This window comes from Nomascus leucogenys, chromosome 10, assembly GCF_006542625.1.
Source record: "Nomascus leucogenys isolate Asia chromosome 10, Asia_NLE_v1, whole genome shotgun sequence".
Classification (NCBI taxonomy): Eukaryota; Metazoa; Chordata; class Mammalia; order Primates; family Hylobatidae; genus Nomascus; species Nomascus leucogenys.
The window spans coordinates 565,698-588,225 of record NC_044390.1 but is presented as its reverse complement, the minus strand read 5'-3'; the positions used below and the strand labels follow the sequence as shown (position 1 = coordinate 588,225).

The window sequence follows — 22,528 nt, the reverse complement described above, 5'->3', positions numbered from 1 at the left end:
AATTTAATCATTCCATAATGTATACATATATCGAGACATCATATTGTACCCCATAAATATATACAATTATTATTCATCGATTAGAAAAAAATAACCTGGCAATATCAAGTGATGGCAAGTGGAGTGACTGGAAGTCTTATGCATGTCTGGTGAGAATGCAAAATGATATGGTTGCTTTGGAAAACATTGTGGCAATGTCTAAATAAAGGTAAACAGGCCAGCCATGGTGGCTCTGACCCATAGTCCCAGCATTTTGGGAGGCTGAGGCGGGAGGACTATTTGAACCCAGGAGTTAGAAACCAGCCTAGGTCACAACGTGAGACTCTGTCTCTACAGAAAATGAAAACTAAATAAAAACTTAAAAAATTAGCCTAGTCTGGTCTCATGAATCTGTGGTGCCAGCTACTCAGAAGCTGAGGTGGATCACTTGAGCTAGGAGGTCAAGGCTGCAGTGAGCTGTGATCAAGCCACTGCACTCCAGCCTGGGCAACAGAGCCAGACCCTGTCTCCAAAAATAAAATAAAGTAAAATGGTAAACATATTCATTTTTTAAAAAAGAAAAAAATCACTGGAGGGACTATGTGAAGAACTGTCTTCAGAGACAGTTTGGGAACCTGGGACAGAAATGGGTGATGGCACACACAGGTAAAGAGGAATTCCCTGGGCTGATCAACTCATGAAGAGATTTGTTCATTCCACAAACACTTGTTCATTCAACAGACACACTTACCTGTGCCTAGCACTGCTCTAAGCACCAAGGGTTGGCGGTGGACAAGAGAGGGGAGAATCTCTGCCTCACCTGTGCAGTCACTGCAGCACAATGAGGAGACAAGCAACCCATGCTTCAGACAGAGACAGAAAGCAAGAAGGAAAAACGGAGTGAGGTGCTAAGGCAGGGCCAGTGAGCCGGGCTGACCAGGATCCAGACAGACAGGATGAGTCCCGGCCATCCAGGTGGGATTCTGAGAATCAGCTGCTGCCTGAGGCTTTAGAGGGACACTCCTGAAGGTGCCCCAGCCTTCAGGGGCTCTCCACCAAATACCCTGGTAGCTGCTTACCTTGAAGACTCCAAGCCAGCTGGTGGAGCAGTGAAATCAAACAGGGTGACATTGTACAGGTGGAAGATGGAGAAGCTGGCCCTGACCACCACGTCCCCTGGACAATCAAAGCGGGGGCTCTTCCCTGGCAACCGCCAGCCTATTGGGCCAGGAACAGCAGCCCCAGAGAGAGAGCCCACAAGGGCAGGAAGCAGGGAGCACAGCAACATGTCTTTGGTGTGCTGACAGCCAGCAACGGCAGCCCCCGTGTGGGCTGCTTCCAACAGTGATGAGGGGCTTTCATCTGGGAGCTCACCCCTCAATCCAGGACCTGGGGGCTGGGGACACAGCTGGAGCCCCAGGCATCCAGGCCCTGGGAGAACAGTGGCCACTCAGTCCCAGGGCCATTAAAACTTGTACTTCCTCCTCCTGTGGTTTCTTTGCCTCTGCCCAGGCCAGAGGTAACAGCCTCCAGGTCTCATCTGTAGACTTCAGGGAGGGAGGTTGATGAGTCCTGACTGTGTCCTCAGGGACTCTGCAAACCCAGGAGCAGCTGCACTCAGGGTCCCCAGGTCAATGGTTTTGGAGAGGCCCCAGGAGGGTACAAGAGGCGAAGAATCTCCTGAGCCCTCCTGCCTCAGTTGGCAGTGTTTGGAGATGGGGACATCCCCAGAGCTTCAGTGGCCCTGGGTTAAAACCTCCTGCCTGGGGGCTCCCAGAGGGTCCCAGGCAAGGGTAAAGCATGTTCAGCCCCCAGAGGGCTGGCCCAGGCTAAGCTGGTGCGTTTCTGTGGTCAGGAAGGCCAGTTCCAGGCGGAGGGTGGAGGGTAAGCTGCAAAGTGACTCCCTAACATAGTGCTCACAACCCCAGGAGATGCGGCTGTGAGGCAGGAAAATAGAGGGAATTGGAGGTTAAATAAACGGCAAACTGAGTAAAAGCAGAAGCAAGGTGAAGGGACGGGTAAGCAAAAAGCAAAATATGGGCAGGTGCAGTGGCTCATGTCATAATCCCAGCACATTGGGAGGCCAGGGCAGGCAGATCACCCAAGGTCAGGAGTTCAAGACCAACCTGGCCGACATGGTGAAACCTCATCTCTACTAAAAATACAAAAACTAGCCAGGCATAGTAGCACACGCCTGTAGTCCCAGCTACTCAGGAGGCTGAGGCAGGAAAATTACTTGAAGCTGGGAGGTGGAGGTTGCTGTGAGCCAAGATCACGCCACTGCACTCTAGCATGGGCAACAGAGCGAGACTCCATCTCAAAAAAGAAAAAAAAAAAAAAGAATTAACTTAGTGGTATATGAATTATTCCAGACCTTATCACTTTGGAGAAAATACCACACTAAAAAGCGAACTGAGGAGGCTGCGCATGATGGCTAACGCCTATAATCCCAGCACTCTGAGAGGCTGAGGTGGGCGGATCATGAGGTCAAGAGATTGAGACCATCCTGGCCAAAATGGTGAAATCCCATCTCTACTAAAAATACAAAAATTAGCTGGGCGTGCTGGCACATGCCTGTAGTCCCAGCTACTTGGGAGGTTGAGGCAGGAGAATCGCTTGAACCTGGGAGGCAGAGGTTGCAGTGAGCCAAGGTCGTGCCACTGCACTCCAGCCTGGGTGACAGAGCAAGACTTTGTCTCCAAAACAAACAAACAAACAAAACAACAACAACAAAAATCCTCACCATGTTCTTGATTTGTGTGTCCCTGATCACTGGTCAGATGGGACTTTTCTTCACATTGGTTAGCCCCATGTATGTAAGAGGGTAGTATCTTTCTAAGCTTGGGGTAGGCTTGGTGAGCTTTTTTTTCCTTTTTTTTTTTTTTTTTCTTTTCAGAGATGAGGTCTCACTCTGTCACCCAGGCTGGCAAACTCCTGGGCTCAAGCAATCCTCCCACCTCAGCCTCCCAAGTAGCTGGGACTACAGGCATGTGCCACCATGCCAGGCTAATGTTTAAATTTTTTGTAGAGGTGGGGCCCAGTTCCGTCTGGAGTTGATTTTTGAGTGTAAGGAGGCCACATGCGGTCCTCCTTGGAAAGGTTCAAAGAGGGGTCCTTTAAACTGGGATTCTAGGTCTTCTCCTATAGCTTCAACGCAAACAGTTCTGCATTTTTTTTTAGACATGAGGTCTCACTCTGTCACCCAGGCTGGAGTGCAGTGGCAGTGCATCATAGCTGACTGCAGCCTTGAACTCCTTGGGCTCAAGTCATCCTCCTGACTCAGCCTCCCGAGGAGCTGAGACTACAAAAATAGCCACCATGCCTGGCTGATTTTTCTATTTTTTTGTAGAGATGGGGTTTCGTCATGTTGCCCAGGCTGGTCTCAAACTCGCGGGCTTAAGGGATCCTCCCACCTCGGCCCCACAAAGTGCTGGCATTACAGGTATAAGCCATTGCACTTGGCCAAAATAACATTTTTATTGAGATATAATTCACACAGCATAAAATTCACCCTTCTTTTTTTTTTTTTGAAATGGAGTCTCACTTTGTCGCCCAGTTTGGAGTGCAATGGCACAATCTCCATCCACTGCAATCTCTGCCTCCCAGGTTCAAGCAATTTGCCTTCCTCAGCCTCCAGAGTAGCTGGGATTACAGGTACCCACCACCATGCTCAGCTAATTTTTAAAATTTTTTAGTAAAGAAGAGGTTTCACCATGTCGGCCAGGCTGGTCTTGAACTCCTGACCTCAAGTGATCTGCCCACCTCAGCCTCCCAAAGTGCTTGGATTACAGGCGTGAGTGACTGTGCCCAGCTGAACCTTTTACAATTCAGTAGTTTTTGGTACATTCTCCGGATTGTGCAATCATCACCAGAATCTAATTCCAGCATCTTTTCATCACCCCCAAAAGAATTCCCCTTGCCCCTTCTTCTAGCCCCTGGCACCCATAACAGTTCTGCTTTTAGCTGATTTACTTTTTTTTAATTGGGATTTTGAGTAAGATTTAATTTGGGATGAAGATTTCTACTGCTTAAAAAAATTTTGGGCCGGGCATGGTGGCTTACGCCGGTAATCCCAGCACTTTAGGAGGCCGAGGCAGGTGGATCACCTGAGGTCAGGAGTTCGAGACCAGCCTGGCCAACTTGGTAAAACCCCGTCTCTACTAAAAATACAAAAAATTAGCTGAGTGTGGTGGTGGGCACCTGTAATCCCAGCTACTCTGGAGGCTTAGGAAGCAGAATCACTTGAACCTGAGAGGCGGAGGTTGCAGTGAGCCAAGATCATGCCTTTGCACTCCAGCCTGGGCAACAAGAGCAAGACTCTTTTTCAAAACAACAACAACAACAACAACAACAACAAAACTGAAACCTCTGCGAGACACCAGGCTGCCTCCCAATGGATCTAGAGTTACCAGGTGGCCTATGATGATGTCTAGATCCAGACTCTAGAGACAGACTAAGTCAGTGTTCTCTCAAGGGAGATTTCCCAAATGGGTGGCAGTTATAAATGCACACATGAGCCTTCATTGCCCCAAAGGGCCACACCAATTTCAGCTACCAAGAAAATGAACCATGTCATTACAAGAGCCTAATTTTCAAGAAGGAGAATAATAAGCCCTTAGCACCCTAATTTGGTTTTTCCCATAGTGGTTTCTGCACAAAGTGGTATTCACACACAACATTCCAGGGACCAGCCGCCAGCAGCAGAAGATGCAGAGGCACGGCTCTGATTATCCAGCTGAGGCAGCCCCTCCCCTCCCTGCCACTCCTGGGACTCTTAATCTCCAGGCCCCGTTTTATTTTCTTCTAGGTATTTATATTTCTATGAAGCATCTGCTTTGTTTACTGGTGTTTGCCCCATGAACATGGGCTTCCAAGGGACTAAAGCCCTATCACTCCCTCTCACTGACATGCTCCCACCCCAGTGTCCAGAACAGTGCCTGGTACACATAGGCCCTCAATAAACAACTGTTCAGCAGATGCATGGTGGTCAGGCCCAGGCCCCTGGAGGTGGGTCCTCCTCTCCCTCCTTAGCTCACACTCTCCTGCTTCTTCTTCAGCAATGAGCAGCTTCAGCTACCCTGAGCTCAGTCCCAGAGCTGAGGACCCTCCTTGCATCATGATCTCACCCCCACCTGATTTTCAGATACAAAATGAGTATGTGTGGAACCCTACTATTCTGGCACATGGTTACATTGTAGACATATTAATATTAAAACTTATTTATATGAAATGTACTTATGTAACGTTTCGTTAAAGTACATGAAATATAGGACACATTGATACTAATTCCTTGTTTTTCTTTTTCTTTTTCTTTTTTTTTTTTTTGAGACAGAGTCTCACTCTGTTGCCCAGGCAAGGCTGGAGTGCGTTGGCAGGTCTCGGCTCACTGCAACCTCGGTTTCCCCGGTTCAAGCGATTCTCCTACCTCAGCCTCACGAGTAGCTGGGATTACAGGCACGCGCCACCATGCCTGGATAATTTTTGTATTTTTAGTAGAGAGGGGGTTTCACCATGTTGGCCAGGCTGGTCTGAAACACGCGACCTCAGGCGATCCGCCTGCCTCGGCCTCCCGAGTTCTGAGATTACAGGCGTGAGCCACCGCGCCCGGTCTCCTTGTTTTTCTTGAGTTTACATATAACTGAGCTTTCTTTTTTCTTTCTTTTTCTTTTGTGGGGGACGGAGTCTCGCTCTGTCACCCAGGCTGGAAAACTGGAGTGCAATGGAGCGATCTCGGCTCACTGCAACCTCCGCCTCCCCGGTTTAAGTGATTCTCTTGCCTCAGCCTCCTGAGTAGCTGGGATTACAGGCATGCGCCACCACGCCCAGGTAATTTTTATACTTTTAGTAGAGATGGGGTTTCACCATATTGGTCAGGCTGGTCTCGAACTCCTCACCTCGTGATCCGCCTGCCTCGGCCTCCCAAAGTGCTGGGATTACAGGCGTGAGTCACCACGCCCGGCAGATGTCCTGTATTTTTATTTGCTAAGTGTGGCGATCCTAGTCTGGGACATACTTGTACTAAGCATATTTATATTAAAAACGTTTTAACATACTACTCTTGGACACTGTATAAAACGGTTGCGTGTCTGGAACCCCCTCGTTTTGCCCCGCGGCCGCATCGTACATGCTCATCCCCGCAACCGCCACCTTCTCCACTTCCCGCCGCAGCGCCCCTGACGCTGCGCGACCCGTTGCCAAGGCGACTGGAACCGCGGCCTGAGGTTACTAGAGGGCACGTCGGGGGCGGGGCGCTCATCCCAGGCGGCTTCTGATTGGCCCCGGCCGCCTCGTGCGTCACAGCCCCGCCCCTGCCCGGGCGTCCCGCGGCGGTGACTTGTCACCGACGCCCGGCGTGATCCAGTGGACCAATGGCGGCCGCCCGCGGCGCGCAGGGTGCCGGGATGGGGTCCGCCCGCGGCGTTGGGCGCGCTCGCCAGCCCAGGGGTCGCCATGACCGAGCGGCTCAGGCCCGAGCGAAGCCCGCGCGCGGTGAGTCCGCCGCGGCCCATCCGTCCCTCCGCCCGCCAGAGCGTCCATGGGGACGCCCACCCGGGAGGGGCTCGGCGCCGCGTCGGCGGGAGATGGCCCGAGATCGCGGTCCAGGGGCGCGCGTCGGGGGAGGCGGGCCCGGGCCCGGGCGGGGGCGGGCCGGGCCAGGGTTCCAGAGCCCATCGGGAGTCCTGAGGTCGCAGTGCGGGAGGGAAGGCGAAGGCTAGAGGCCACGCGGCGCGGGGACTGGGGGGGCTGGGGCCGCCCCTTCCGCAGGGACCCCGACCCCTGTTGGCATCCGCCTGTCAGTTTGAGGCCGAAGCCCCTCTACGTACCCCCATTGCCCGCCCAGACACCGCGCAGCCGCGTCCAAGTTCTCCCTTCCACACCTGATCAGCATCCCGGGACCTATCTCCCTCCTGAACAGCCGCCCCCGGACCCATCTCCCTCCCTACCGGGCCCCCGGGCCCATCCCCCACTGGAACATCAGCCCCCGACCCGTCTCCCTCCCTACAAGCTCCTCCTCCCCGCCCCAGGCCCATCTCCCTTCTGAGCAGCCGCCCCCGACCCATCCCCCACCCGATCACCCCACCATCCTCCACCCAACCAGCCGTCCCCAGCCGTCGTCGCTGCCCCTCCCCCGTATTCCCAGTGCGCTGCCCTTGCACACTTCCCCAGCCCATTTATTATGGAGCTCCTCCGTGTGGCATCCTAAGCTCCCAACGCCCTCCCCACTGTAAACCCCCTTCTCAGAGCCAGAACCATTCACTGACTGGCGCAGTGAACACATCTTCTATGTCACTAAGCATCCGGCATCAGCGGCAAAGCCCTTCTGCCCATCCCCACAATAGAATTTGGGGCTCTGGCTGCAGATCTCAGTGCCCATGCCAGGTGAACCTGGCCCTTCCACAGGCACTGAGCCCTCCAAGTGACACTCTCTCACACACACACATCCCCAACATTAATCCCAGACCCCCACCAAAGTAGACCTCTAGGACCCCAGGGCCATCACAGCATTGCCCATGGGGGGGCCCAGATCCTCCTCACCAGCCATGTAGAACTCAGTCCCCTCCATATCATCCCAGGCCCTCTTCATCTTCCAGAAACAGCCACCCATCAGTCCAGGACTGTCATCAGCTCAGGCACCCCCACATTGGCCCAGGTGTTCCACATCAGCCCCCATATAGACCCCAGACACACCCATGGATCTCTGGTGCCTTCTGCTAAGACCTCCTCTTTACCCTCATGCCCGATAAACTTAGCCTCTCCTCCCGCAGACCTCAGCCCAGGACCCTGAAGGATGCTGAGGGGCTACAGCCCCCCTCCCTAGAGTCTCCAGGGTGAGCTGCCATGAGCACCTGAGAGAGTATAAGGTCTGAGGCCCCAGGGCAAAGGGACTTCTTGAACCTGTGGAGCTTCAAAATGGGCCCTCTTTTCTTATTCAAAACTACATATATAAAAGTGTGAATACAACATAAGAGAGCATTTTTGCCTGTGGCCTCCGCAGGGAAGACCAAGCTGGTAGTTTCCCAATCAGGGTGCAGGTGGCCAGGTACGCTGACTCGAAGATGGCTGGCTGGGCACAGTCCCCGTGAGTTGCCTTTTCTGCCACCCTGCACATCTCCTTTCTCCTGGATTGTAAAACCAGATGCACAAGAACTGCAGAGTGTATGAAAAATGCAGCAGAGGATGAAGAGGGAAAAATTCCATGGAATCCCTCCTTTTCACTTGTCATAAGCATTTGCCATATGGTTAAAAATCCTTCCTAAAGATGTCTTGTTTTGTTTTGTTTTTCCATGTTGATGAAGGTCACATGGGATCCCGACACCATTTGGAGGAGATTCAGAGAAGTATGAACAGCACAAAGCACTTGGCCGCCCCCCGTGGGCGTCTTCCCAGGAGTCACTTTCTATGACACTCATGCATCATCCTGCATCCCACGTTCCCTGTGCCTCATGTCATCTGTACATCATGTGTCTACTCCCCGTGATCATGTCATGGTGTTGTGTACTGGGCACGGTTGAATACTCCCATCACATGATGGAGGAGGTAGTTGATCCCACCACGTTCAACTGTTGGGCACTTTTGTAGTGAATCTTGTTGCCCGAATCTTGCATCTTGCACGCAGTCTACCAAGTGTTCTTGATATATAAATGGCCACAGTGCTTTCCAGAAAGGTCGTGCCAATTTATATTCTCACCAGCGGATCAGTCCAGAGTACAATTGTTAAAGACAAACAACCGAAACCTCCCTGCTTATTTTTATTTTTACAACTTTTAATGTTTTCTTCAGTTATATGTTCACCATAGTGGGCTTGGAAAAATGTATGAAAGGTAACTTCTTTTTTTTTTTTTGAGACAGAGTCTTACTCTGTCGCTCAGGCTGGAGTGCAGTGGCGCAGTCTCAGCTCACTGCAATCTCCGCCTCCTGGGTTCAAGTGGTTCTCCTGTCTCAGCCTCCTGAGTAGCTGGGATTACAGGTGCGTGCCACCACGCCCAACTCATTTTTGGTTATTTGTTTTGAGATGGAATCTCATGCTGTCACCCAGGCTGGAGTATAGGGGTGCGATCTTGGCTCACTGCAACCTCTGTCTCCTGGGTTGGAGCAATTCTCCTGCCTCAGCCTCCCAGGTAGCTGGGATTAGAGGTGTGCACTACCACGCCGGCTACTTTTTGTATTTTTAGTAGACAGGGTTTCGCCATGTTGGTCAGGCTGGTCTCGAACTGCTGACCTCAGGTGATCCACCCATCCCGGCCTCCCAAAGTGCTGGGATTACAGGTGTGAGCCACTGCACCCAGCCACAAAAGGTTATTTTTAAATTACTCTTCCCACTTTCCCTCTCTTTTCAGAGTCTCCAGTCTCCCCTGCCCTCTTCCTGGCCTCCACCCCCAGCTTGGACTTGGTAGGAAAGGCAGGAAGACAGCAAAGATAACACCATGGGCAGAGCTGCTGCTGGTGGTGCTGTCATGCATTATTATGTAGCCCACCTGGCTGCTTCCATTTAAATGTAATTTAAATGTAAAATTCAGTTCCTATTTCAGGTGTTCCCTGTCACATGTAGGTGGCTGCATGGGTAGAGAATGTTTATATCCCTGTAGGAACTTCACTGGGCAGTGATGGCCACACCACAGGGCAGGCATTCTTGTTCCTGCAGCTCGTTGGTCAATGTGTGTTGAATGACTAAATGAGAGGGAGATAGACACTAAGTAAGGGAAAAAGTTGTGTTCAGAAAGTCATGGAGGTTGTGAAGACAGCGCCATGAGGATGATGGCCAGGACATCTGCGAGGGGAGGAGCTGGGGTGGGAGGGGGAGGGGCTGGGGTGGGATGGCAGGTGCAAAGGTCCTGGGGCAGCCAGTGGCTTGAACTCAGTGCAGAGTGGCCTGTGAGAGGCATGTGGAAGATTAGGTCAGGAGGTGGGAAGAGGTCAGGTTAGTTCCTTGGGGTGCTGGAGGTCAGAACAAGGAAGTAAGGAGCCGAGAGGCATCCTGAGAACAGAGGGCCACCATCTGATGTGGCCCCTCTGTCCCTGCCCCTCTCTGCAGGCCCCTGATTGCTGATTCTGCCCGCCTGCCACACCGGCTCTGTCCCGAGCCACTGGGACTCAGGATCCAGTCCACACACACCCCCGCTCAGAGGGGCCCTGTGGCCAGAGAAATGCTCCCACGGCCCAAAGCCCCTGCCTCCCCCAGACGCCCCCAGACCCCAACCCCGAGTGAGCAGGACGCAGACCCTGGGCCAGCAAGCCCCAGGGACACCGAAGCCCAGCGTCTGCGCTTCCGGCAGTTCCAGTACCACGTGGCGGGCGGGCCGCACCTCGCGCTGGGCCAGCTCTGGACTCTGTGCCGCCAGTGGCTGAGGCCCGAGGCGCGCTCCAAGGAGCAGATGCTGGAGCTGCTGGTGCTGGAGCAGTTCCTGGGCGCGCTGCCCAGCAAGATGCGGACCTGGGTGCAGTCACAGGGCCCCCGAAGCTGCAGGGAGGCCGCCAGCCTGGTGGAGGACCTCACACAGATGTGCCAGCAGGAAGGTGAGAGGCGCAGGCTTCGTGCCCCGGGCCGGGCCAGGGGGCCTGACGTCTCCGAGGACCGAACTGCCCTCCTTCCCGCCCACGTCGCTCCCACCCCTGCCCGGCCCCTCCCGACCAGCAAACCTCTCCTGCCCCGCGGCTGTGTTTTTAATTATTTTTACATATAAATGTGCTGCACGCCTCATCTGCCTCGAATTTCTCACTCAGTCGGTGATTAAAGATCCCTCCATTTCCCATGCGTCCATCTGTCCTGTGGCTTTGTGTCCGCTGCTCCTCACCGGCTGCTCTCTGGGAAGGAGGCTGCCTCGCCACTTCCTCCCAGCCACCTGCAGCGCCTCCTGCAACACTCAGGAATCCTAGAGATCCTTAAGCCTTCACAGGGCGCAGGCCCCATGGCTGGCTGATGGTGGGGAGAGACGCTTAGGTCTGCATCCCGACTCTGGGAGCTGGGAAATTGGGGGTTCAAACTGGGCTCCCTCCCCGTCTCCTGTCTCAGCTCTCCTCTCCCCTGAGAGGGCTTTGTCCTCCTGCATCTTTGCCCCTGTGACCCCACGTCGAGATTCCATCCACCCAGGGCCCAGTCCCATGAGTGGGGCTCTTTTTTTCCTAGTGACAAAAGTGCAGGGATTGGACACTGGGTGGCCAAAAGAGGCAGCCACGGATGGTGAGAGCAGTTGTGGCACTGTGGCCTCAGGAGGGCTTCCCCAGCAGGGCCCCAGCAAGGAGGGTGCCAGGCAGCCACGCTGCAGGAGCAAAGGCTGGGAGTGAGAAGGGTTGGATCAGAGCTCAGAGAAAAGAGGGCTGGAGCAAGGGAGAGGAACAGGCCCTCCCTTTGCACCCTCCCACTACAGCATTTCCATAGGCTAACAGTGATGAGCAGTTTGCAGAACACAGGGTCCAGGGTCCCCTTACTGCCCCAGGGGAGCCGGTGCCACGCTTAGGAAAGCTGTGACAGCTGAGCTTTCCAGAGGCGCAAGGGTAGCCCTGTAAGTGGCAAGGCAGAAGCCAGATGAATTGGCCCTTTGAACTCTCTGCTCCTGGGGCAGAGGGGGCCCAAGAGCACTGGCTTCTGGAGCTCCGTGGACCTCACAGCCATCCCAGCCCAGAGCCACCCCTGCTAGGTTTAATGTTCCACGGTCACTCTGGAAATTCATCGTTTTTGAGCAAAGGGCTCTATTTGTCTTCCACAGCGGCGGTCTGCTTTCTACATTCCATATTTTGAGCCTACGAAGCAGTAGAGCAAGTATAATGAACAGCCCTGCACCGGCCACCCAGCCCTATCAAAGCCCAACCTCCAGAAAGGCTGACTTGGGGTTGTTTTAAAAGCAATACCTATGGCCAGGCGCAGTGGCTCACCTCTGTAATCTCAGCACTTTGGGAGGCCAAGGCAGGCGGATCACAAGGCAGGAGTTCAAGACTAGCCTGGGCGACATGGTGAAACTCCGTCTCTACTAAAAATACAAAAATTAGCCAGGCGTGGTGGCGCATGCCTACATTATATCCCAGCTACTCAGGAAGCTGAGGCAGGAGAATCACTTGAACCCAGGAGGCGGAGCTTGCAGTGAGCCAAGATCACGCCACTGCACTGCAGCCTGGGCGACAGAGCAAGACTCCATCTCAAAAAAAAAAAAAAAAAAAAAGGAACAACCAGTGGAATCAGCTGAACCCCCGTGCACGTCTCCTAGTCCTGTTGTCCCCCGCTCTGCCTGACATCCCAGACGTGGCCGCGGTCTTGAATTTTTCTTAATTAAAAAATAAATAGAGGAGGGGTCTTGCTGTGTTTCCCAGGCTGCTCTCAAACTCTTGGGCTCAAGCAATCCTCCTGCCTCAGCCTCCCAAAGTGCTGGGATTACTGGTGTGAGCCACCGCGCCTGGCCTGGTTCCCACGTCTTGACCCTTCTGTCAATGGTGTCCTGAACCCTGCTTCAGCAGTCGTCCTGTGTGCACACAGCCCTGGGGGGCTTGGGGAGCAGAGGGGTCACAGTGTCCAGGCCTCCCAGTTAGTCAGTGCTGCAGTGCGTGTCCTCGTGGGCTTCTGGAGGCGCACAGCGGTGTGGAGTATGAGTGAAGAGGGTACTTGTCCTCAGCGGTCCTCGGTGTCACCACAGGTTCCTGCCCAGCAGCCACGTGGAGGGACAGAATGACAGTCCTGCGGCCGCTCTTGCCTGCGCCTCAGGGGTGCTGCAGGGATGTTCGGGGAAAGTCTGCCCTCCCCAGAAGGTCTGGAGAATTGGGGGCTCTGGGAAGAATAGGCCCCTCTCACGATCCCTTTCTCCCACACAGTTCTGGTATCTCTGGACTCGGTCGAACACCAGGACTGGAGTTTCGGTGAGGAGGAAGATGGGAAGAGTCCAAGGTCCCAGAGAGAACCATCGCAGGTGAGCCCGGGGCCCCCAGCTCCGTGCTCCTGCACCCCAGGGCGTGCGTGCCGCTCCCGGGACGGCCTCAAGGATGCCCCATCCAAGGACTGTGTGAGGTTGTCCCCAGCGCTCCCAGGAAGCCCGGCCTCCAAACTCCCCGCCTGCCTCACGGATTCCCCAAGCTTCCTGGGGCTCAGTGCTGGGCGAGGGTAGTCAGCGCAGGTGTGTGTTTGCTGTGTGCCTCTGGGCCTCACCCTGGCCCCTCCTGTCCTTTCCCAGCCTCGCAGTTAGGACCCACCCTCCTGTGTCACCCACACCAGATGCTGGGTGTGTTGAGAAAGTCCTGCTGCCCCTGATCATCTTCCCTCAGTGAACCCAGGATTCTGGGCGGGGCCAGAAGGAAACGCTGAGGGCTCCCCTGCAGCTAGACCTGCTGTTGCGCAGGCCTCAAGGCGACGGGAGGGGCCCGGCTTGGTTGGGAGCCAAGCGGATCTCCGTGTGGCTGGAGAGATTAAAATCAGGGGTGGGGCCACGCAGACGCGTGAGAGAAATCCAGGAGTAATGGGAAAACCACAAAAGAACAAAAGTAAGAACTGTTAAGTGAGTAGCGTGTGTTCGTGTGATCAGGGCTACTGTGAGTTTGACCACTTTCTGCCCCTGGATCTCGGTATTGGAGCCACAACGGGAAACACAGCACGGTCGAACGATGAATGGAGCAAGGTTTTGCTCACAGAGCAGAGACGGGGCCAGAGCACCGTTGCCCATGTGGCTGTCAGGCGGGGGCCAGCAGGTCCCTCCTAGAGGGGGCCTGACCTAACAGTGGGGCTGTCCAGGTGCCACGTGAAGCACATACCTGAGCAGAACAAAGGGGCACACGTTGGGAAACAGAGACCCCCACACAAGGCACTGCGCCCAGCACAAACTGGGGGGACCCCTTATCTCTTGGTAAGGAAGTGTTCCAGGCCCAAGGCCCACTCTCAGGCAGCCGAGTAACAGGCTGAAAGACTGCACATGTGTCTCTCCCACTGGCTTAGTCCATTCTGGGTGCTACAGCAAAATACGGCTGGGTGTGGTGGCTCATCCCTGTAATCCCAACACTTTGAGTGGGGCCTCACGGGAGGCTGAGGTGGGAGGACCACTTGGTCCCAGGAGTTCAAGAGCAGCCTGGGCAACATAGCAAGACCCCATGTCTAAAAAAAAAATTAGCCAGGTGTAGGGGCGTGCACCTGTAGTCTTAGCAACTCTGGAGGCTGAGGTAGGAGGATCACTTGAGCCCAGGAGTTCAAGGCTGTAGTAAGCTATGATCACGTCTCTACACTCCAGCCTGGATGACAGAGTGAGACCCTAACTCAAAAAACAAAAACAGCAGGGCGCAGTGGCTCACGCTTGTAACCCAGCACTTTGGGAGGCTGAGGCAGGCGGATCACGAGGTCAGGAGTTCAAGACGAGCCTGGCCAACGCAGTGAAACCCCGTCTCTACTAAAAATATAAAAAAATTAGCCAGGCATGGTGGCGGACACCTGTAATCCCAGCTACTCACGAGACTGAGGCAGGAGAATTGCTTGAACCCAGGAGGCGGAGGTTGCAGTGAGCCGAGATCACGCCACTGCACTCCAGCCTGGGTGACAGAGCTAGACTCAGTCTCAAAACAAACAAACAAAAAACCATAGCCCGGATCGTTTATAAACCACAGAAGTGCTGGGCATGGTGGCTCACGCCTGTAGTCCCAGCACTGTGGGAGGCCAAGGCAGGCGGATCATGGAGTCAGGAGTTTGAGACCAGCCTGGCCAACATGGTGAAACCCTGTGTCTACTAAAAATACAAAAATTAGTCAGGCGTTGTGGCACATGCCTGTAATCCCAGCTACTCAGGAGGCTGAGGCAGGAGAATTGCTTGAACTGTGGAGGTGGAGGTTGCAGTGAGCCGAGATCGCGCCACTGCCCCCCATCCTGGGCAACAGAGCAAGACTCCATCTGGAGAAAACAAAACAAAACAAGACCAAAAAACCACAGAAGCTAATTTCTCACAGTTCTGGAGACTGGGAAGTCCCAGGTCAAGGTGCCAGCAGATCCAGTGTCTGCTGAGGGTCGGCTGCCTCATTCACAAATGGTGCCCTCTCCCTGTAACCTCACAGGGTGGAAAGGGCAGGAGAACTCTCTGGGGCTCTGTTAAAAGGGCACTAATCCCAATTTTGAGGGCTTCAACCTCATGACCTGATGACCTGATCCTCTCAGAGGCCCTACCTCCTAATGCCCTCTCCTTGGGGGTTAGGGCTTCAACATATGAACTTTATAGACACAAACTTTCAGACTAGAGCAGCAACAAAATCGAATCGCTTCCCCTTCCCTCTGACACTGGACAGGGCCATGTCCTCATTCTTCTTCAGACCACAGGCCCCTCTCTCTCCTTCTCTGAATGATAACCTTGTCTCTCTTCTTTGTCCTCTTGAACAATAACCTCCAATCCCTGGCTGTGTCGGGACCTCGATCCCTCCAGCACACTGTTGATAGCTTACGTGGCCCCGGGACACCCCCACCTCTCTCTCCGGGCCACCCAGCTTCCCTCATCCTTGACTGAGGTTGCTGGCCTCCCCTCCAAGCCCCCCAAGCCCTCCGCACCTTCCACTCACAGCCTTGCAGCATCTTTGCTTTCCTCCATGTTTTCTGTATTTTGGGGAGGGGGCATCTCACTGTTGCCCAGACTGGAGTGCAGTGGTGCAATCACGGCTCACTGTGGCCTCGAACTCCCAGACTAAGGTGATCCTCTCACCTCAGCATCCTGAGTAGCTAGGACTACAGGTGTGTGCCCCACCACACCCAGATAATTTTTATATTTTTAGTAGAGACAGGGTTTTGCCATGTTTCCCAGGCTGGTCTCGAACTCTTGAACTGAAGTGATCCACCGGCCTCAGCCTCCCAAAGTTCTGGGATTACAGGCGTGAGCCACCATGCCCGACCTTAATTAGCTTTTATAGATAATGAGTTTTAATCCATGAAGGCCTTGTTTTAACTTACATGCGGCCATGTTGTTTGAAATGCTTGTTCCCTGGTGCCATAAAGAAATAGCACTTGAACATAAATTTAATTTCCTCAGCAAGGCCATTTTTACTTTCTGCAGAAAGGGTACACTCGCCAGCAGTTTTGCCACGAGAGTACACTGAACAAAGGAGACATGGTCATTTATAAACTGATGCATCCACCCTACTGCTGTGTCCGGTTTCCACTGGCTGGAACAGGCCCTCACATTCTGTATTTGTCCCGATTGGCTAGCAACTTAGAACTTTTTAAAAGAGGCAGCCAGGCACGGTGGCTTGTGCCTGTAATCCCAGCACTTTGGGAGGTTGAGGCAGGCAGATCACAAGATCAGGAGATTGAGACCATCCTGGCTAACACGACGAAACCCCATCTCTACTAAAAATACAAAAAATTAGCCTGGTGTGGTGGCAGGCGCCTGTAGTCCCAGCTACTCAAGAGGCTGAGGCAGGAGAATCGCTTGAAGCCGGGAGACAGAGGTTGCAGTGAGCTGAGTTCACTCACTGCACTCAGCCTGGGCGACAGAGCAAGACTCCATCTCAAAAAAAAAAAAAAAAAAAGAACTTTTTAAAAGAGGCAAAGGCAGAGGAGAACAAAGGAAGAAGGAAGTAACTTGTGGAATGCTGAGAAAGGTAAAAACACCTTCAAATAAGGAAGAGGAACAGGCTATGACCTAATGCTTGCTTGGACCTGTATAAGCACACCAGGGCAAATATTTAGGCTAAATTATGGGAGCTAAGAACATAAAATACATTGTTTTTTTTTTTTATTATTATGGCTAGCGGATATTTAAGAATGTTAGCACAGGTCTTTGAATAAATTTTGCTTCTAAGAGAAGTTACTATTTATTCCTAATTAGATGGGGAGGAAAGTCTTTGAAGAGGAACTTCTACTTTACTTTTTTTTTTTTTTTTTTTTTTTGAGATGGGGTCTTGCTCTGTAGCCCAGGCTGGAGCGCAGTGGCGTGATCTCGGCTCACTGCAACTCTGCCTCCCAGGTGCTGGCTGAAGCAATTCTCCTGCCTCAGCCTCCTGAGTAGCTGGGATTACAGGCACATGCCACCATGCCTGGCTAATTTTTGTATATTTAGTAGAAACGGGGTTTCACCATGTTAGCTAGGCTGGTCTTGAACTCCTGACCTTGTGATCCACCCGCCTCAGCCTCCCAAAGTGCTGGGATTACAGGTGTAAGCCACTGCGCCTGGCCTTACTTTACTTTTTACAATATGAACTACTTTACTGGGGAGTTCATGAAGTCCCATCATATCTGGCCAATTTTTAAGTGACAAAAACTTACTTTAATTTTTATTTATCATCATTATTATTTTGAGACAAGGTCTGCCTGTGTCGCTCAGGCTGCAGTGCAGTGGCCCAATCATGGCTCACTGCAGCCTCGACCTCCCAGGCTCAAGCGATCCTCCCACCTCAGCCTCCCAAGTAGCTGGGGACTACAGGCACATGCCACCATGCCTGGCTAAATTTTTTACATTTTGTAGAGACAAGGTCTGTGTTGCCCAGACTGGTCTCAAAGTCCTGAGCTTAAGTGATCTGCCCACCTCAGCTTCCCAAAGCATTGAGATTACAGGTATCAGCCACCGCACCTGGCCAAATTTTAATTTATTATTTATTGTGTCAGAATATCTATGCCTGACTGGGCACAGTGGCTCACACCTGTATTCCCAGCACTTTGGGAGGTGGAGGCAGGCGGACCACCTGAGGTCAGGAGTTCGAGACCAGCCTGGCCAACATGCCCAAACCCAATTTCTAGTAAAAATACAAAAATATTAGCCAGGCATGGTGGCTCACACCTGTAATCCCAGCAACCTGGGAGGCTGAGGAAGGAATATCACTGGAATCCGGGAGGTGGAGGCTGCAGTGAGCCAAGATCATGACATTGCACTCCAGCCTGGGTGACACAGCGAGACCCTGTCTCAAAAAAAAATATATATATATATGCCCAATACAGCAATGGAGATGATGACTATGGGAAATATAGGCCAAGCTACAGTGAATGTGAGGCATACCCATTTTTCAGATGCTATATGGTCACCTTCTCAAGAGTATACAGCAGAGAAGGACTCATTTAGGGGGACAGGGATGGTGTCAGAGGTTCCAGAGGGCACCCAAGGGAGGCCGAGACTGCACCATCCACGCCACCTGGGGGAAGCCAGGGCCAGAGGTGAGCACTGCCACTGGGGCTGCCTACTGTGTTCCTGTGTCTGACGCCAGCCTGAGGCAAGTCAGCCTGAGTCCCCAAGTAGGAAGATGTGTTGGCATCAGGCAGTTGGGAGGAGCCCTGGGTACCCAGTGTTGGTAACCTCAGTGTCCTTGGACCGGTCACTCTAGTGTTGTTCCCGGCAGATCTCCGCGACCCCGGAGAGCCTCCCTGCTGTGGGGTAGCTGCACGAGCCACCTAACACTTGCCAGCGTGACCCGCAGCTGGGACACGGGCTCTTCAGGGCAGCTCTGGCCTCAGTGGTCACCTCCCGTGGGACGTGTTTAAGGAAAAACTTATGTTGTGTCTGGGTTGCTTCATGCATGTGACCTCAGAGGAATCTAGGGCACCCATTCCACCTGTGGGCAGTTATCCAGGTTTGCACAGAGATCCAGTCTTTTTTTTTTTTTTGAGATGGAGTCTCGCTCTGTCGCCCAGGCTGGAGTGCAGTGGCACGATCTCGGCTCACTGCAAGCTCTGCACTTCCGGGTTTACACCATTCTCCCACCTCAGCCTCCCAAGTAGCTGGGAGGACTACAGGTGCCCGCCACCACACCCGGCTAATTTTTTCTATTTTTTATTAGGGACATGGTTTCACTGTGTTAGCCAGGATGGTCTCGATCTCCTGACCTCGTGATCCGCCCGCCTCTGCCTCCCAAAGTGCTGGGATTACAGGTGTGAGCCACCGCACCTGGCCAAGAGATCCAGTCTTTACCCTGGAGTGGCTCAGCCCAGTGAGGGGTTCTTCTTTGCCTGCTGGGGCATGAGACCACACCCCAGCAGTGAACTGGGCCTTGCATGGGTGCTGTGCGACAGGCCTAGCCAGGAAAGCATTCTCTGAGGGTGTCTAGGTTCTAGTGGGTAGGATACGAGAGCAGAGGGGAAGGCAGCTGAAGCCCACGGCATGCAAACATATACCAGGAGCACTGGTAAATGGGGCCTGCTGCCCGTCTGTATGAGAAAAACCCCCTTCTGTGATCTCAGCGGCCTTGGGAACCTTCCCAGGAGGGCTATTCTGGGCTTTCTCTCCCAGTGTGGGAGCAGTTGTGGACTCCAGAGTGACGGGGCGGGGTGAAATCCACTGTCCAGTGCCCTCAGTGCCCGTGGGTGTGGGCACCGCCTGCACATGGCCAACACGCCTCCCCAGGCTGCTCATGGAAAAGGAAGCAGTGGGGTGAGGTTCAGGGTGGCAGTGGCCACCTCCTTGGAAAGAAAGGCACCAATCTGGCCAAGGGGTGCTTTCCACCCCAGATCCTTGTCAGGACTCAGCTGAGGCCCAGGCGTTACAGGACAAGGGGAGGGCAAATCAGGGTGTTCCTGATGACAAGGAACTGTTTTCCAACAGGGCATAGCGTTGCTTGGCACCCCTGAGCAGTTGTGATCAGAAGCCAGTGGACATTTATTAGTGACCACTCCCTCTGTCAGACGGCCCAGCCCATTCCTTCCTCAGCCCCAGAAGTGGGTTATCTGGGCAGTCTCCCAGGTGATCGTCTGCAGGGCCTGTGCTTGCATCGCTGAGGCCTTTGCCTGAGTAAACGCTGCTTCTTCTTTAGTGCCCCAGCCCGTGGTGTGCCCCGTTCCTTATCAGGCGGTGCAGTGGCCAAGTGGGGGTGAAGGTTCTCCACTGTCCTGGCCGATCTACAAAGGTTTGTGTTTCGTTAACTCTTTGGGGCCGTGTGGATACCCACATTTGCTGTTGGCAAATCCCCCTTACTTGGGGGGCTAAGGCTTGAGGATCGCTCGAGCCTGTGAGGTCAAGGCTGCCATAAGCCAAAGTCACGCCACTGCATTCCAGCACTCCAGCCTGGGGGACAAAGTGACCCGGGAGGCGGAGAAAAAAAATTTAATTATATATTTTATGACCACACTGGTATAAAGATCAATATATTCTAGGCCGGAGTAGTCTTTATGTTCGTTTTTTCCATTTAACTTTAAAATGAAATTTGTTTTTTTTTTTGAGACAGAGTCTTGCTCTGTTGCCCAGGCTGGAGTGCAGTGGCGCAATCTCGGCTCAATGCAAGCTCCGCCTCCCGGGTTCACGCCATTCTCCTGCCTCAGCCTCCCGAGTAGCTGGGACTTACAGGCGCCCGCCACCGCGCCCGGCTAATTTTTTGTATTTTTAGTAGAGACGGGGTTTCACTGTGTTAACCAGGCTGGTATCAATCAGCTGACCTCGTGATCCACCCGCCTCGGCCTCCCAAAGTGCGTGAGCCACCGCGCCCAACCCTAAAATAATTTTTTTTTTTTTTTTTTTGAGACGGAGTCTTGCTCTGTGCCCAGGCTGGAGTGCAGTGGTGCGATCTCGGCTCACTGCAAGCTCCGCCTCCCGGGTTCACGCCATTCTCCTGCCTCAGCCTCTCGAGTAGCTGGGACTACAGGCGCCCGCCACCACGCCCGGCTAATTTTTTGTATTTTTAGTAGAGACGGGGTTTCACCGTGGTCTCGATCTCCTGACCTCGTGATCCGCCCACCTCGGCCTCCCAAAGTGCTGGGATTACAAGCGTGAGCCACCGCCCCCGGCCCCTAAAATAAATTCAAAGATCATCATGAGAGCCCCTCTCCTGCACCAAAACAAAGTTTCGTGGGCCATGGTTTCTGTTTCTGCATCTAATGGAGGCATCTAACCTGGGTACACCACAGTTGTTGGCCACAGGCTTCCTCAGCCTCCGCCGGCAGATGTGCTAATCTGACTCCCTCTCCCATCCCAGACTCCACGCGGAAACCACAGCCTCGCTCAGAGGCCATCCCCTCACCACACAGCAACTCAAAGGACTGTCTTTTTGGGGGGTCATGGGTGGGGAAGGCTGCTGAGGTCCTCCCACCCCTCTCCCACCAGGGCCGCTGTGGCTGAGAGGATCCTTGTTGGCACTGGTTTTGGCTGTGGGGGGGGGGGGGGCTCACCCACAGCAGGGTGCCCCAACGTCCCTGAGCGAGCCGCACTTGTGGAGGGAGGGGCCTTAGGGCTGAGGCCTGGCGCCCGCGTGGAGCGACGGCAGCTCCAGGATCGGGGCACTGATGGTGCTGGTGAGCGCGGGCCCAGGCATTCCCACTGCCAGGGTGCTAACACTGCATGAGGCACCTCTGCTTTTGAAGTCGCCGGGGATTAGAGAGCGGGAGCATAGGTGAGGGGCAGGTGGAGCTGCTCTGCGCCGGAGCAGCCGGCTCGCCAGGAGGCGCTGTGGAGTGGGCACAACTGGCGATCGCTGAGCGCATACAACCGCCTACCATCGGGACACCTTTTGAGAAATGCTTCCTTAGGCGGTTTCGTCACCGTGCATACATCGCAGAGGGCACTCACACACCTACACGCACAGCCCATGGCTCCTAGGCTACAGACCTGCACAGCACGGGGCTGCACTGAATACTGTAGGCAACGGTAACACAATGTTGTTTGTGGATTTAAACATAGAAAAGGTACAGTAAAAATACAAAATAGAAGATAAAAAATAGTACACTTGTATAAAGCACTTGCCAGGAAGGGAGCTTGTGAGACTGGAAGTTGCTCTGGGTGAGTCTGAATGGTGAGTGGATGTGAAGGCCTAGGAGGTTATTGTGCTGTGGACTTCATAAACGTGGTGCACTTAGGCTACTAAATTGGCAAATATATTTCCTTCTCCAATATAATTTATCTTACTGTAAGTTTTTGCTTTACATTTTTTTTCTTTCTGAGACAGAATCTCACTCGGTCACCCAGGCTGGAGTGCAGTGGCACGATCCAGGCTCACCGCAACCGCAACCTTCTGGGCTCATGCGATCTTCCCGCCTGAGTCTTCTGAGTAGCTGGGAACACAGGCACACATTACCACACCGGCTAATTTTTATATGTTTTAAAATTTTTTTAGTTTTTGTGTACATGGGGTTTCACTATGTTGCCCAGGCTGGTCTCAAACTCCTGGGCTCAAGCGATCCTCCCTCCTCAGCCACCCAAAGTGCTAGAATTACAGGCGTGAGCCACTGTGCCTGGCCTAAAAAACTTTCTGACTCTTGGGGCCGGACACGGTGGCTCACGCCTGTAATCCCAGCATTTTGGGAGGCCGAGGCGGGCGGATCACGAAGTCAGGAGATCAAGACCATCCTGGCTCACATGGTGAAACCCCGTCTCTACTAAAAAAAATACAAAACATTAGACGGGCGAGGTGGCGGGCGCCTGTAGTCCCAGCTACTCAGGAGGCTGAAGCAGGAGAAGGGCGTGAACCCGGGGGGTGGAGCTTGCAGTGAGCCAAGATCGCGCCACTGCACTCCAGCCTGGGTGACAGAGCGAGGCTCCGTTACAAAACAAACAAACAAAAAACCTTTCTATTTTATAACAACATATTAAAACATGAGCAAGCCAGGTGCGGTGGCTCATGCTTGTAATCCCATCTCTTTGGGAGGCTGCGGCGGGCAGATCACTAGAGGTTAGGCATTCGAGACCAGCCTGGCCAACAT

The 22,528-nt window shown here is 53.5% G+C and overlaps 1 protein-coding gene across 4 annotated transcripts in view; it reads left to right on the top strand.

Moving 5' to 3' along the window:
* Positions 1 to 6,302: 6,302 nt before the first annotated feature.
* Positions 6,303 to 22,528, top strand: part of ZSCAN1 (zinc finger and SCAN domain containing 1) — a 29,762-nt gene continuing 13,536 nt past the window's right edge. The window contains exons 1-4 of one of the 4 annotated variants that reach the window (XM_030819471.1): positions 6,303 to 6,468; positions 8,277 to 8,517; positions 10,013 to 10,494; positions 12,778 to 12,872. In XM_030819471.1, the coding sequence (XP_030675331.1) occupies positions 10,125 to 10,494; positions 12,778 to 12,872 (465 nt within the window). In that variant the 5' untranslated portion in view covers positions 6,303 to 6,468; positions 8,277 to 8,517; positions 10,013 to 10,124. Of the gene's footprint in view, positions 6,469 to 7,017; positions 8,518 to 10,012; positions 10,495 to 12,777; positions 12,873 to 22,528 lie in introns of those variants that run through there. The other 3 variants (XM_030819473.1, XM_030819474.1, XM_030819472.1) reach the window with 3 other exon arrangements.